The sequence below is a fragment of the Platalea leucorodia genome (genome assembly GCF_965183815.1).
Source record: "Platalea leucorodia genome assembly, chromosome: Z".
NCBI lineage: Eukaryota > Metazoa > Chordata > Aves > Pelecaniformes > Threskiornithidae > Platalea > Platalea leucorodia.
Genome location: NC_138858.1, coordinates 72,071,395 through 72,085,284, shown reverse-complemented (window position 1 = coordinate 72,085,284; position 13,890 = coordinate 72,071,395). Strand labels below are relative to the sequence as shown.

At 52.1% G+C, this 13,890-nt stretch overlaps 1 protein-coding gene across 2 annotated transcripts; it reads left to right on the top strand.

Moving 5' to 3' along the window:
* Positions 1-225: 225 nt before the first annotated feature.
* HEMGN (hemogen) lies at positions 226-9,053 on the top strand. 2 transcript variants are annotated; one of them, XR_014230660.1, is made up of 6 exons: positions 226-404; positions 3,633-3,726; positions 4,182-4,456; positions 5,627-5,831; positions 7,172-7,988; positions 8,794-9,053. XR_014230660.1 is itself a non-coding variant. In XM_082336006.1 (4 exons), the coding sequence occupies exons 1-4, from the start codon at positions 323-325 to the stop codon at positions 5,734-5,736; spliced, it is 561 nt and encodes a 186-aa protein (XP_082192132.1). In that variant the 5' UTR covers positions 226-322; the 3' UTR covers positions 5,737-5,842. The 2 variants fall into 2 exon arrangements, 1 of the variants encoding a protein (XP_082192132.1); XM_082336006.1 differs by lacking the exons at positions 7,172-7,988; positions 8,794-9,053 and having other exon boundaries at positions 5,627-5,842.
* The last annotated feature ends 4,837 nt before the right edge of the window (positions 9,054-13,890 follow it).

Here is a 13,890-nt window from a genome sequence, read left to right as displayed (position 1 = left end):
GCAGCTTTTCTCTACTATAAAGGAAGGTCTTTGAGTCACAGTTTAGCAGCAGTGAGTGTAAGTTTCCCATCTGAAGTGGAATTATTTGCTGTATGAAAGCACTAACATGTTTTGCGAAGTGCACAGTAGATCCTGGGCAGAGACTCACACACCTTTGCACTCTGATAAGGAGAATATTATTGCCCTCCTAGTGGCCTGGCCAGATAAGAGGCTTGGGGCGGGCAGTCTGCATTTTTTTCAAGCTCTCCTTGTCCTGCACCAGTATCTCCAGATGCTCTTCCCAGGGAACTAAGCTGCTTTCTGTCTAAAACTGCAAAGAGCAATGGAGAGTTCAAGCAAAGACCATCATTGTTCGGATTCTTCCCTGCCAGTGTCTTCAGCCCATGAAGAGTATGCTGTGCCAGGTAATGATGAGACCATTCCTAACTTGAGTTTTCAAAGAGGGGAGAGAATGATCTTTGGCACCAGTGGTTTCTAAAAAGGGAGTTAATAATTACCAGTTTATGCTTGGGGGATGGAGGATGCACATTTACCTGCAAATATATGTGGCTTTTTTCCGTGTTGTGTTACAGATCACAAAGGCAGTAGCACCTATAAAGGCTTTTCAACTCAGACCAAGTTCCTCAGGCAGCACCAGTGTATTGCTTGTTTGCAGGCTGGCAATACTGTCTCATTGTTCTCTTAGCTTGATGGATTTTTTTTCTTTTTGTTTCTTCTCTGTATCTTTGTGTCCTCGGCTAAATAATTTTTTATCAGGATGCAGATGTGTTACTGTGATCTTTCCTGCCTAGTGCCAGCAGGTGACAGACAGCTTTGGAGCAGCTGTGGGAGTGCTCGTTTGGACCTGTTAGAAGTGAATGAGGGGTGTTTGCTACCTGTTGAAAACAACTTGCTTAGGGTGGGCTGAGAAGGAGAGTGATTGCAAGCAGCTAAAAATGCTTTTATGGCTCACTAGACATTTTGAAAGGGAAAGAAAGGTACCTTGGCTGCAAAGGGATGTGCAAGGGGTTATGTACTTCAGCAGTTAAACTGAAGGCCTGTGCAGATCCTGCTACTGCGACTTGTAACCTCATCTTCCCAGGCAGCTTCCTGCCTTTTGCTGTGTGGATGGCAGAGTCATCTCCTGCTGGCTGTGCCCTGCTGCCTCTGATACTGCTTCACATCAGGGAACAGCCTCCCCTTTGGGGAACGTCTACTTGGCTGTACATTGTGCCGTCCAAGTGCAGTGTTTTTTATCTCAGAGGCTGACACCATCTCTGGTCATGCCGAGATGCTCCTGCCACGACTGAGAAACTCTGGCTCTGTCATTGCATGCAGCCTTCACATCTGTATAGCATTCTGCTCTGCCGCTTCTCTTTGGTCTGGTTAGGCTGGAATTTTTTTAGAAGAGGAGCCATCATCTTATGGCTCTACTGTGCTCAGAGCAAAGGGGGCTCCTGGAACTACCATACAAAAAACTGCAATAAAAGAACACAAAAACTAACAGGCAACAGCAGAAAGTAGGATTATTTTTTTATTTTGTGGTTGTGATGGTGGTTGTTGTTATTATTAGGCAGCACTTGGAATACCATGCCCAGATTTGGGCAACTCAGCACAGGAGAGACAAAGGCATACTGGGATGAGTCCGGTGCAGGGCCACCAAGACTGCTGCAGGCTGGAGCAGATCACATACGAGGACAGGCAGGGGAAACCAGGCTTGTTCAGCCAGGAGAAGAGAAGGCTGAGAGGGAGATTTCATTGCAGTCATCCTCTGCCTGACAGGGGTTACAGAAAAAGGAGAGCCAGACTCTTTTTAAGGGTGCGCAGGGAAAGGACAGGAGGCACCAGGTCCGTGTTGCAAACGTGGCTGGATAGAAAGGAAAAAAAATGAACAGTGAGAGTGGTGCAGAGACCAGAGGGGTGGGCTTTGAGGGATTCCCAACTTCCCTGGACAAGGTCCTGGACAGCCTGATGTAATTTTAAAGTTGGTCCTGCTTTGATGAGGACATTGGAACAGAAATCCTTTCCAAGCTAAATTTCTGCAAGACTATTACAAATTATCAGAAGTGTCTTGTGTAAAGATCTGCTTTGGGTAGAAGTTGGCTACTGCTGTCAGTTTTGCTTTTTTCTGTCCTGGACTATGTTTTTTCTTGCATTTAACGGACATCTGGGATACAAGAGCTGTAGTCCCAGCTCAGCCTCGGAAGTCCTTTTCACCTTGCCAGCTGTCCTAGCTGGACAAGGGAATGACAAAATGCCCATTCTTCACTGATTTGACCTAATACTTCAGTGTAAGCTGAGGCTTTTTGTGGAAGGAGCTGGATCTGATTACATCTGGAAGGAGCAGGTCGTAGTTTTGCTTTTTCATTGTGTGGGTTTTGTTGAAACTATGAAAATCAGTGCTTTTGTGACCTCTTCAGTGCATGCGTGGGAAGAGTCCTCTCTCCCTCCTGGCCCCGGGGAAGTGGTGTTGCTCCTGAATAATGCCCTTCATCTCAAGGGAGCAGTCTCGTGCAACTTGATCTAAGCCGCATCTTTATTATCATAGGCTAGAGACCAAGCTAGAAAATTCGGGGCTGACTGGATCAGAAACCACAAGACCTATGGCCACATCATCAGGGATGTTGTCTGTTAGGACAAAGATATGGGGGAGGAAGTTCAGTGCTGGCTTCAGTGAAGTTTAGGAATTCATTTGCCCAGGTGTAGATGGCTGAGATGTCGTTGCCTCAGGAAGGCATTTGGAGCCCTTTGCAGCCAGTGAAATGGGCACAATTTACCTTGGCCTAGGAAGGCATTGCACAGGGTGACTGGGACCCAGGGGGTGCCCCTTTCTCCTGGTGGCTGTAGGTAACCTGCACATATTGCTCAAATGGTAGAGTCAGCATTGCAGCTTTCTCACATGAGTCAGCCTGTCTTCAGCTCTGCCATGGTCGTCTTCATAGCTGCAGACCAGCTTGGGGCTGATTGTGTGGTCTTTGGGACTAGTCTCCTCACACCCAGCAGTGTGTACTAGCCCTGTTCTGGTCTCTGGTTGGGTCACCATCCCCTAACAGGCTCTCAGCCTAATACACATGAGCATCTGTATACGGGAAAGCCTGTGCCCTCTGGCTCACCCCCTCGCCCCCACAGACCTGTTCCTATGTTGTACGGCTGGCTGTTCTGCGGGGCAAGGCTTTCTCCTTAGTTAGTTAGTTAGATGAGCATCTTAATTGCAGCAGTGGCCAGTTGCAGCTATCTGGGGAAAAGGGTAACAATGGAGCAAAGAATTATTATCTTGCAGCCTGTAGTGACGTCTAGCCAAGGGATTTCATGGTGTCCTCATGGCATGGGAAGCCTGCCCCGTGCTTCCATCAGGCTCCAGGTCCCTACAGGGGTGAGTAGGTTGGACAAGGGTCACCCCAAGGCCGCAGCAGCAGGAAGAAAACTGCAGCTAGAAATTTAGAGTAACTTCCAGCACAGGAGCCTGGGAGCTTTGGGTGGTGTGTCATCGGATCCTACCCACTGAGGCTGAGCTGGAAGTACAGGACCCAAGTAGTTTTGTATCAAGGCCCGTTTCATGACAAAAAGAGCATCAGTGCTCTGTCACCAGGCAGGGAGGGACTGAATTGTCTCTTGGTCAGGATCTCATGTTAGCACTCAATTTGTCTTTGTAGATGTCATCATCACCCGCCGCTTGAGAGACCGGGAGCTGCTCCGGAAAAGAAAAGCAGAAGCTCAGGAGAAGGACTCAGTTCAGTGGGTTCTGAGGTAAATCTTGCTTATGCTGTGGAGTCATCTTCTTGGTGCACTTAACCTGAGCCCAGGCATGGCAGCCCAGCCCCTCCATCTTCACACAAGGACAGAGCTGACCTGGGCCCCATCAGCCTTCAGTGGGGAAAGGTGACCTGCAGCCAGTAGCTGCTGAAGGCATTGGGGGGCAAAGACAGCTGGGGGTGGGTTATGTAGGTGGTGGGTTGGATGGCAAGCAATCCTCAACCACAGCATGGGGCCAGGGAAAAATTTGGTGCCCAAGCTCGCACCCCCCAGTGCAGCCACAGGAGGCTGCCATGAAGGGCTGGGGAGGAGGGCTGCAGAAGTGCAGCTTCTGCTGAGAAGGACTGGGTTGCAGTCACAGCCAGGGGCCCAGCAAAGCAGCCTTGGGGCAGGAGGGAAAGTCATCCACCCCATGCACAACTCTTCACCCCTGTGATATCCCCTGGCAGGGACCAGGAGAAGAACAAACGGCAAAGGAGAGGTAGAGGAGCCAGGCGGGGACAGGGCCGCCGGCCAGTAGTGGAGCCCAGCCTGGAGCCAGAATTGGAGCCGGACACCCAGCCAGACTCACAGGAGAAGGCCGGGCCGGCACCCTCCAAACCGGCACCACCTGAGCCAGTGCAGCAAGAACACCCGCCTGTGCCAACTCTCCAAGACCTGGTCAGTGAGATGCAACCGGGAGCAGCGGAGGGGGAGCTGGCAGCCGAGAAGCAGGATCCTGCAGGTGAGTTGCCAGAGAGCCGCTGGCCCCGTGGAGGCTTGGGGAGCAGTGCAGTGCCACCTCTTGAGGATGGTCAGCCAAGGCTGCCGACCTTATCAACTATCAGCCCGTGGCACCACTAGGGCACGGGTCCCTACCCCACCAAATGTGACTTGGATAGCTGTGAAAGGGGTGGGGGTGATGTTGGGGCTGTGGGGGTAGATACCGCTGTCCATGTCATGGGGAGTGATAGAAAGCCCACTATTGTCAGTAGAGTCACTGGCATGGGGTCTGTAGTCCCTGGTCCTAAATAGCTCCTTGTCCCAAGGATGCCTCTGTGGCTCTGCCAAAAGCCAGATTAGGGCAGAGATGCTGTGGAGAGATGTGGTCTCTTGAGGCCAGAGCTAGTTAGGGAGAGCCAAAGCCTGGACACGCTCTGTCCACAGCCTACCCGGTTTTGGGGCTGACACCAGGGTGGGGGGCAGGGAGAGGTGGGCACCAGGGCAAGGGGTGGGTGTCTGCAGGGGACTACCCCTATGGGACCTGCCTGGACTGAGGCACGGAGGGCACTTAGCTGCTCTGAATGCCAGATTGCCATCTGGGCTAGGGAAATCCATCTACAGCTAATGCAGCTTCGGCCAGCAGCAGTTGCTCTCAGATCTGGCTTAGGAAGAGGAGAGCACATTTACTTTAGCGGTCAGTGGGCCAAGCATGCAGGTTGCTTCAAAACCAGGAAAACCTAGGATCTGCTTCAGAGGAGCTGACCATCCTCTGACCCCTGATTACTGCATTTCCAGCTATGTCTGTGCCAGGTAGAAGAAGAGGCATCTCGCTGAGGGACATGCAATGCCCTCGTGCCATGGAAAACAACCACTCTGCATCTTGGGGACTGGGGCTGACTGGGGCATATCACACCAGTCCAGCTCCCAGCTCTGAGATCCTGAAATGGGCAAGCATCAGGGCTGCATTTATTTGCCTCCTGCCTTTAAACCCGCTGGGGCTTTGCCCTCTCCAACTGCCCTCCACAACCCCTAGGACTGCCGTGTCCTTTGAAAAACAGGCAGGCCACCAGGAGCTACTTAATACCACAGGCAATCGCAGGAGCCTGGCCATGGGGGCTTTAGCATGGCATGGAGGGGTAACACATGAGAGCCTCCCCAATATGACATGATCGGTCTCTTATATGCTTTATAGGTGAAGAGGAAGCACTGAAAGCAGCAGAAGCAGAAATACCAGAAGATTTGGATACTCCTCTGGAAAGTGATCACCAGGATAACAAATATAGCACTCACCTTTCGTTCTGATTCTATGTTTGGGGATTTTGGTTAATGTTTTGACTCCTGCCTGAAAAACACTGATAAGTCCGTACTGAAAAATTATTTTGACCAGTCCCTTCCTTGTAAGTAATAAAGCTCTATTCATCACTCTGCTTTCTATGCTTCTTTCAGGTTATGATGAGGGGGAATGCAGTTGCTTGTGCAAAGGCAGTCCTTTGGGAGTTGCCTGCTGCCTGCAGCTCACGAGCCCCGCTGCCCTCTCTGCTAGCAGGCTGTTTCACCTGGGTGGTGGTCCCATGGAAGGCTGCACTTACCATGCCACAGTTTAAGCATGCAGACCAGCATCCATCCATGTTTCTGAAAGGCATTTCTGATTTGCAGAAATGCAAGGGGTGTTGTAAAGCTGAAACCCACCGTGATTTTTAGCTGGCTGGAGCTGCCTGGCTTGGCCTTCTTCCTCCACCCGATAAACTCTACAGTCACTTGCCTTAATTATCTTCAGTCTGAAGGTCTTTCTCACAGTCTGTGTTCCTCTCTGGTAAACAGCTTGCTTTCCTAAAGCCTGGAAAGTGTTTTGTTTTCAATTTCTGGGCAACCTCAGTCCGACCTTGCTGAGCCTCTGCGTTCGGCAAACAAAAGATGGTTGAAAACAGCTCAGTGTGACAGGCTGAAACTTGGCTGAACCATACACTTTTGTCAGGGAAATGCCATTTAGGGCAGAGACAGGAGCCGCTCTACACAGCTGCTGTGTCCCTGGCTCCCCAGCCACACACTGAGGATTCCTCCTGAAGCCAGGAAGGAATGGGGCACCCTCTCTCTCTTCCCACATTTCGGGTCTTGCGGTCTTCTCTCCCGTGCATGGCAGGGGTGGTGGCTCTCTTACTTTCCTGTAATGTCCTGACACAGAGGGTCTTTCTCCTCTTGAGGTGGGGTGGAGGTCTCTGTTGCTGTTATCTGACTTACCAAGGGCCTGTGTCCTAGAGCACAGGGCTGGCCAGGCCCTGAGGTCACCCTCAACTTGGGAGATTTATGGATTTTTTGTGTCTCTGGAGATGTCGCTGCTGCTGTCCCAGAGCCCTGCAGGCTCTGCATCTCAGCAGATGTGACATTTCACCAGTGACACCAGTAACACCATCTCTCCAGTGACAGGATGGACATCACTGACACCCGCTCCTGCTTCAGTCCCAGAGACATCACACAAGGGGCAAGCGCTCACAAGTGCTTAGCACAGCCTCCACACCCCGAAATCCTGGGATGACCTCTGCAGTTACACCACCAGAAGCTCTAAAGCACCTGGTGGGTGTCAAAGCAGAAAGCATCCAGCAGCCCCATAACCAAGCCAATGCAGCCCATTCCCCACAGGCAGCTCCTGAAGGGACGGGTCTCCCTACGCAGGTGTCCTGGCATTGTTTTCCTCTCCACAGACCTATCAGCTAACGCAAGGTTGTGCTCTCCCCTACAGCGACTGATACCAGCAGGAGCAGAGCAAGATCTCTCACCTTCTGCCATGAGCTACCCAAACATTGTTCATAACCCCAAATACTTACAGCATAACCTGAGGGCCTCGCAGAAGCCCTGTGGCGTGGAGGGAGTTGCAGCCGGGGAGGATGCTGACTCCAGACCAAGGCACTGGGTGAAGGCAGCCGAGGCTGCACTGGCCTGAAGGAGAGCCAGAGGCAGGAGGCCGTGTTATGCTTGAGCACCATCGCAAAAGCTGTGCTGTGTCCGCACTACATTGCAAGGAGGCTGGGCTGTAGGGTCTGCTGCTGCCAGGCAGGCCAGGAGACCCTTCTGCATGGCAGAGCCCCACATGTGCCATGGTGAAGGCCAGCAAGAGCTGGTGGCTCTTGGCAGCTCTCCAACCCTCTGCAGTGCTCACAGGGAGAGGGAATCAGCCACGCTGCCCCCCTCCATGTCTGCAGACATTTAGGCTTGCCTGGTTCCCAGAGCTCTCTAGATTTTGGGGAGAAGCAACCTCTGGGAGGTTTTAGACTCATCTCACAGTCTCTGTCAGTTAAGGAGGGCACAAAACAACCACGACCCCCTTTCGCTGGTGTTGAAGTGGAGCTGCAGGAGGTGGTGAAGGCCTGGCAGGGCGAGATCTCCGTGAACACAGGACAACGCTCGTTGCTGAAACACACATGGGCAGTTGTCCGATCCTGCGCTGAGAGGGCTGCGGAGCTGCCTGTGTGCAGAGGCTCACAGAAACCAGAGAAACTACCCCTGTCCACCTCTGCAGAGATGCCTTTGGTGGCCACGAGGTCCTGGAGTCACCTCAGGTAATGCATGCTCTGTCTTAGAGCTGCTCTCACTCTAACTGGCTTCTTTGGCAGCCAGTAAGAAAGGTGTGCCTGCAAGCAACAAATCTTATCTGAAAATAACCAAGGGAAAGATAAAGCCCTCCTTATCAGCACTTTCACTCAGAACCCACTGTTTCTTTCTCTGAGGAGAGGACAGATAACAGAGCTCTTGCTTATACGGATGGGGGGGGGGGGGGGGGTTCAGGTGCAAAGCTGGAGATGTGAGGGACCATGTGCATCCCTGAGGTAGGTCCTGCTGTCTGAATGGAGCTGGGCAGGGGCTGGCAAGGGTGGCTGTATCTAGGGGAGTGAGGCTGCTGTTTTGCAGATGCATTGTATCACCTTCTCCCTCCCTTCCCTCCTTCCTGAGCCCCAGAGAGATGTCTTTAACCTGGGCCATTAACAGATCGTCCAATAAAGAAAATTTTCACCCTCTGGGATGACAAGTAGGGTCTCGGTCTGACATGAAGGGGAAGGCTGGGGGAGGTCAGAGCACTTTGACGGACTGTAGCCTTCCTGGTGATGAAGAGCGGGTGATGGGTGCAGGGAGATGACTTCTGAGCTCTGGGGCCAGCACAGGGAGCTGGGTCAGTGCCAACACAATGCTCTCCTCTTTGTTGTGCTGTACTGGTGAAAGGGCTGCGTGAGGCTCTTCCAGGACACTCTGACCTGCTACCTGAGCCACGCAGAGCAAGGCAGGCATGCTGTGATATGCAGTGGGTACAACCACTATGATTGTCTCATCACTCGTGAGATTCAGCTTGGTGTTTTTTAATGTCAACAGGGCTGGGCTGACCATGCTGCTGTGAGCTCATCTCAGGGCCACCAGCCCTGTCCCCGTGTCCTGCAAAGCGTGGGGAGCCGTCCTGAGGTTTGACAGCCATGACAGGACAGCTAAGCACAGGGGAGCTGACATCATATCCAGGAGAACCAGACTCTCCTCTCTCCACTGCCAATTACCTTTCAATATCCTTCCAGAAAACATGCTTCCAGCTCTATGGGAGAAGAGAGGTTGTTTGGTTTGTGCACCCTGGCTTCCCGCTTCTCAAATTGCTCTTCTGAAATGGGGGCCCCCACATTTGCAGAAAGTGAGGGGTGATTTGTGGCAGGCTGTTGCTCATGGGTGATGTTTTGAGCCAGGAGGGTTTTCTGGTCCTTAGCAGAAGTGAAGTCATAGCTAAGCTTGAGCAGAAAGAAGCAGGCCAGCAACTTAGAGCCAGAGGCCACCAGAGGTCAATGAAAAGCCATTCCACCCCTGTCCTGGTTTCAGCTGGGATAGAGTTAGTTTTCTTCTTAGTAGCTGGTAGAGAGCTGTGTTTTGGATTTAGGATGAGAATAATGTTGATAACGTCTTTTTTCAACCCTCTTGGGTATGCACCATCTTCCAAGTAATTTACAAGAGCACTAAATGTGGTTGAAGTGCAGAAGAACATGCCCCTGGAAATCACTGCGTGTTTGTCGAAATGTTTAACTGCAGGCTGAAGGTTCAGCTCCAGTGCTGCGTTTTTATAGCTCACCATTACATTCAGTGCAAGAATCACCCACCGATTTCCAGGTACCCCAAGCAGCAGCTTCGCATTTCCAGCGGGAAACACCTCGAGCGCCGAACCGCAGACCGCCCGCCCCACCCGGGCCCGCCGCTCCCAGGGCTGTGCACGCAGCCGCCGCCGGGTGAACCCCCCGGTTAAAAGCAAAGCCACGGCAGGCGGCGGCTGCCGTCCCGCCAGGCCTCCCGCAGCCCTGCCCAGCGCTGCGCGGCGGCGGCGGCGGCGGCGGCGGCGGCGCGGTCCCGCACTGCGCTCTAGCGGCGGCCCCGGGGCCGCCCGGCTGGGCTGCAGCGGCCCGGGCCGGGGGGGCCGGGGGGGACCGGGGCCGGGGGGGCCGCGGGGGCCGGGGCCGGGGGGGGCGTGGGGGCCGGGGCCGGGGGGACCGGGGGGCCGGGGCCGGGGGGGGCACGCCCGGGGTCTCCGTCCCCACGGCCGGGCTGGCAGGGCGGTGGCAGGGCTCGGTCCCGGCGCTGCGGGCACTGTGAGACCCGCCACAGACAGGAGCGGTGAAGCGGCGCCCTGGCCCCGTGGCACTGGCTGCAGCCAGGACAACGTTCGTCCTCCGGGCTTTTACAGGCTTGAAACCGCTTGCCCTGGTTGCTTCGCGTGGGGCTTTCTTTTGCCTTTTCTCTAGAAGGGAAGGGCAGGCGAAAACCTCCATGGAGACACAATATGAAGGAGGCGACCCAAGAAGGAAAACTGTTTCTTGCAACACGACTTTTTTTTTTTTTTTAAATGAATGTTCCCTGCATAAAGGTCTAAGCCCTGAATCATCCTCTGCTTCCTCCATGAATAAAGCCACCAACAGAATCATAGAATCATAGAATTGTTTACGTTGGAAAAGACCTTTAAAATCATCAAGTCCAACTGTTAACCTACCACTGCCAAGTCCACCACTAAACCATGTCCCTAAGCACTGCATCTACCCATCCTTCAAACACCTCCAGGGATGGAGACCCAACCACTTCCCTGGGCAGCCTGTTCCAGTGCCTGACTACCTTTTCAGTGAAGAAATTTTTCCTAATATCCAGCCTAAACCTCCCCTGGCACAACATGAGGCCATTTCCTCTCGTCTTATCCCTTGTTACCTGGGAGAAGAGACCGACCCCCACCTCGCTACAGCCTCCTTTCAGGTAGGATATTAATTTTAACAATAATACTCTGGGCACAGCCTCTCACACCATGGCAGAGTGGGACCACTCACTAGACATCTGTGGCCAACTCGGTCGTTTTTCCTCTTGCTTGGAGAATAGAGCCACGGTGTGAAGCCAGCCTGTACACAAAGCCACGTGAGGACATCTGGAGAATACGGGATTTTTATGTGACCACCCAGTCCGCTTTGCTTTTCCCCAGCCAAACTCCATCCACTACAGCCCCCAGTGCTCCTTGAGGTGCTACACGCATGGCAAAGGGCCAGGGCTTGGAGGGCTTTCTGTCGCATTTTTCTTCGGTTTAAGATAATTATCCCAGTCGATCTGAAGTGCATTTGCAAAAAGCATTTTTGCTCAAGTGTACAACTCAGACTCCCCTGTACCGCTGACTGCTCAAGCAAATAATTTACGGTAGCTGTAGTTCACTTAGTGAAATAAAAGGCTGGTCTCCCCATTCTGTGATTAGACCTCAGCTATCACAAGCTCAGGCAGGTCTTTCAGGGAAATTTCGTATCTCCCCTCTGCTTCTCCTTCCCACAGAGTTTAGGACGGTCAGGATCCCACATTGGTGGGAGATCTCACGTACGGGGCTGCATTCAGATTTCTCCCATCCATGTTTCCTTTTGCTTGACAAAGTCACACGTAGCTGGTCACTGGTCAGCAGAAAATCCACAGTGAGAGCTGAGGTGCTGAGATTTCCGCTGCCTCTCCATGTTTCCCCAGCCTCCAGCCCTGCTCCCAGCCTCCGTCCCACAGCAAGGGCTCTGGGTTGGTGCCAGTGGACACAACCCCAGCAGAGGGACCCCCTCCCAGGGCTGCATCTGCCTCACTTACACCCCCAAGACCTGCCCGCTGGCAGCACAGGAGACTGGGCCACAACAGATGCAGAGCCCCAAGACACAACAGAAAGAAGAACAAACTTTCCACACCTCAAGAGACAGTCCTCTCCCAGCCGCTGGTGCGGGGTCTCTTGGTTGTGATGGTAGATAGGACCTGGTCTTAAATGCAGCTTGCAAATATGTTATTATTCAGGGGCCATGGCTTCGTGTTGACCTCACAGTGCAGAGGATTAGGACCTGGCTGGTCTTGTCTTGGCCTGAGCTGATTTTAGCTTGCTTGGCTATGACAGCAATCAGTGGTCAGATAACTAGCACCTACATTTGTTTTCATTTATACTGATGACGATTATTTATTCTGTGTGGCTTGAACTGTCTGTGATTCCAGGGCAACACCATGGGTCCCAGCCTATCGCAGTGGCCAGTCACTCCTTCCTGCAGGAGTGAAAACCCATGTTATTCAAGTAAAGGCAATTTCAGAGAAAACAAGGAGAACAGAGAAAAAAAAAAAAAAAACACAATTTGGGAACCATTGAAAAGCAACATACGTACAGAAATAAACTCAAGTGAACCACAAGACTGAAAAGGAAGAAATCATCACCATCAACACCATATGCCTCCTGATGAAGAGAAGGAAACCTTCAGCAGGAACATCGTGATCTGCCTGTTGAAGACATCAGGATGCTGGTAACATGTTGTAAGACACCCCCCCCCCTGCAGCCATCAACCTCAGGACACGGGAAGGGTGAACATCACATCAAGAAGCAGGGGTAGATACTAAGAATTTTTTTTGTGTGTGTATATAGCAATCTCAGCTGCACTACTGAGGGTTTTCTGTATTAAATTGGACTATGAGACTAATAATTGAAAATATTATATCATTAAAAATTTTGCATGTAGTAATGGTAAACCCTTGACTTCACTTACAGTGTTCCCTTTTCTGTTGTGCTGGTTGTGGCTGGTATAGAGTTAATCTTCTTCAGAGTAGCTAGCATGGGGCTGTGTTTTGGGTTTGTGCTGGAAACAGTGTTGGTAATACACGGACCTTTTAGTTGTTGCTGAGCAGTGCTTACACAGAGTCAAGGCCTTTTCTGCTTCTCGCCCCACCCCACCAGCGAGCAGGCTGGGGGTGCACAAGAAGCTGGGAGAGGACACAGCTGGGACAGCTGACCCCAACTGACCAAAGGGCTATTCCATACCATGTGATGCCATGCTCAGCATATAAAGCTGGGGGAAGAGGAAGGAAGGGGGGGATGTTCGGAGTGATGGCGTTTGTCTTCCCAAGTAACCATTACGCGTGATGGAGCCCTGCTTTCCTGGGGATGGCCGAACACCTGCCGGCCCATGGGAAGTAGTGAATGAATTCCTTGTTTTGCTTTGCTTGTGCGCACGGCTTTTGCTTTAGCTATTAAACTGTCTTTATCTCAACCCGTGAGTTTTCTCACTTTTACTTCTCCGATTCTCTCCACCATCCCACTGGGGGGGGGGGGCAGTGACCAAGTGGCTGTGTGGGGCTTAGCTGCTGGCAGGGGTTAAACCACAACATCTGTCCATAACAAGATTTTGAGTGTTACACAGGAAGGGACAGAGACTGGACTTAGGAAAAGAAGACATTCACATTGGCACTTCTATGCCTACATCCAACTGGCTGCTGCTTAAACAACTGGACCATGATCTATCCCACTACTGCATTCAAGCAAGCAGAATATTTGTGGAGGCAAATATTCTTTTCCAGATTCTAGCATCGGGCTGTCACTTACACAATGCAGTTTTTGAATGCTCATAGCTAAATAATGTGCCATTTTGCCATGGCCCTGGGGATCCCCCCCATGCTCAGATGAGGTGGCCAAATCTTGATCCGCACAGCAAGATCTCCCAGTGGGCTCACCACCTCCTGCTGTTCTCATCAGAGCAGACATCTTCGTGGTTGCTACTTTTTGACTAGCTTATCCCAGACTCAGTATGATGGGTTGGGATGGGATGGCCAGGGAGCCGCTGTTTAATTGGCCAAGCCTAGGGCCAGCATTCCAGTGAGCACTAACCTGATGACAGACTGTGTGCTAACACATATAGGTACAGAAGTGGTATGAAGCCTAGGACAGAGTTTGTTAACCTCAGACGGTGACAGCCTGGACTCATGAGTGCCTTTTCCAAGTGGAAGAGGTCAACATGAGGTACAGATGGCCTCCTTGCAAGAGCCAGCCACAGGTACATTTGACTCAGAGGGCTTCCTGCACCAAGCGAGCTGCATCTCTGCCATCAGACCAAGAGCTCTGGGGCTGGCTCAGGACTGTCTCTGAACAAAAAGGTCAGAAGCTGCTTGTTAGCTCCTTTGTCAATTAAGATC

Excerpts from the sequence above, each read along its gene's own strand:
- HEMGN (XM_082336006.1), top strand. The coding sequence starts at position 323 with ATGGAGAGTTCAAGCAAAGACCATCATTGTTCGGATTCTTCCCTGCCA. Across the intron at positions 3,727-4,181 it reads TCAGTTCAGTGGGTTCTGAG|GGACCAGGAGAAGAACAAAC; the intron begins GTAAATCTTGCT and ends ATCCCCTGGCAG. Across the intron at positions 4,457-5,626 it reads CGAGAAGCAGGATCCTGCAG|GTGAAGAGGAAGCACTGAAA; the intron begins GTGAGTTGCCAG and ends TATGCTTTATAG.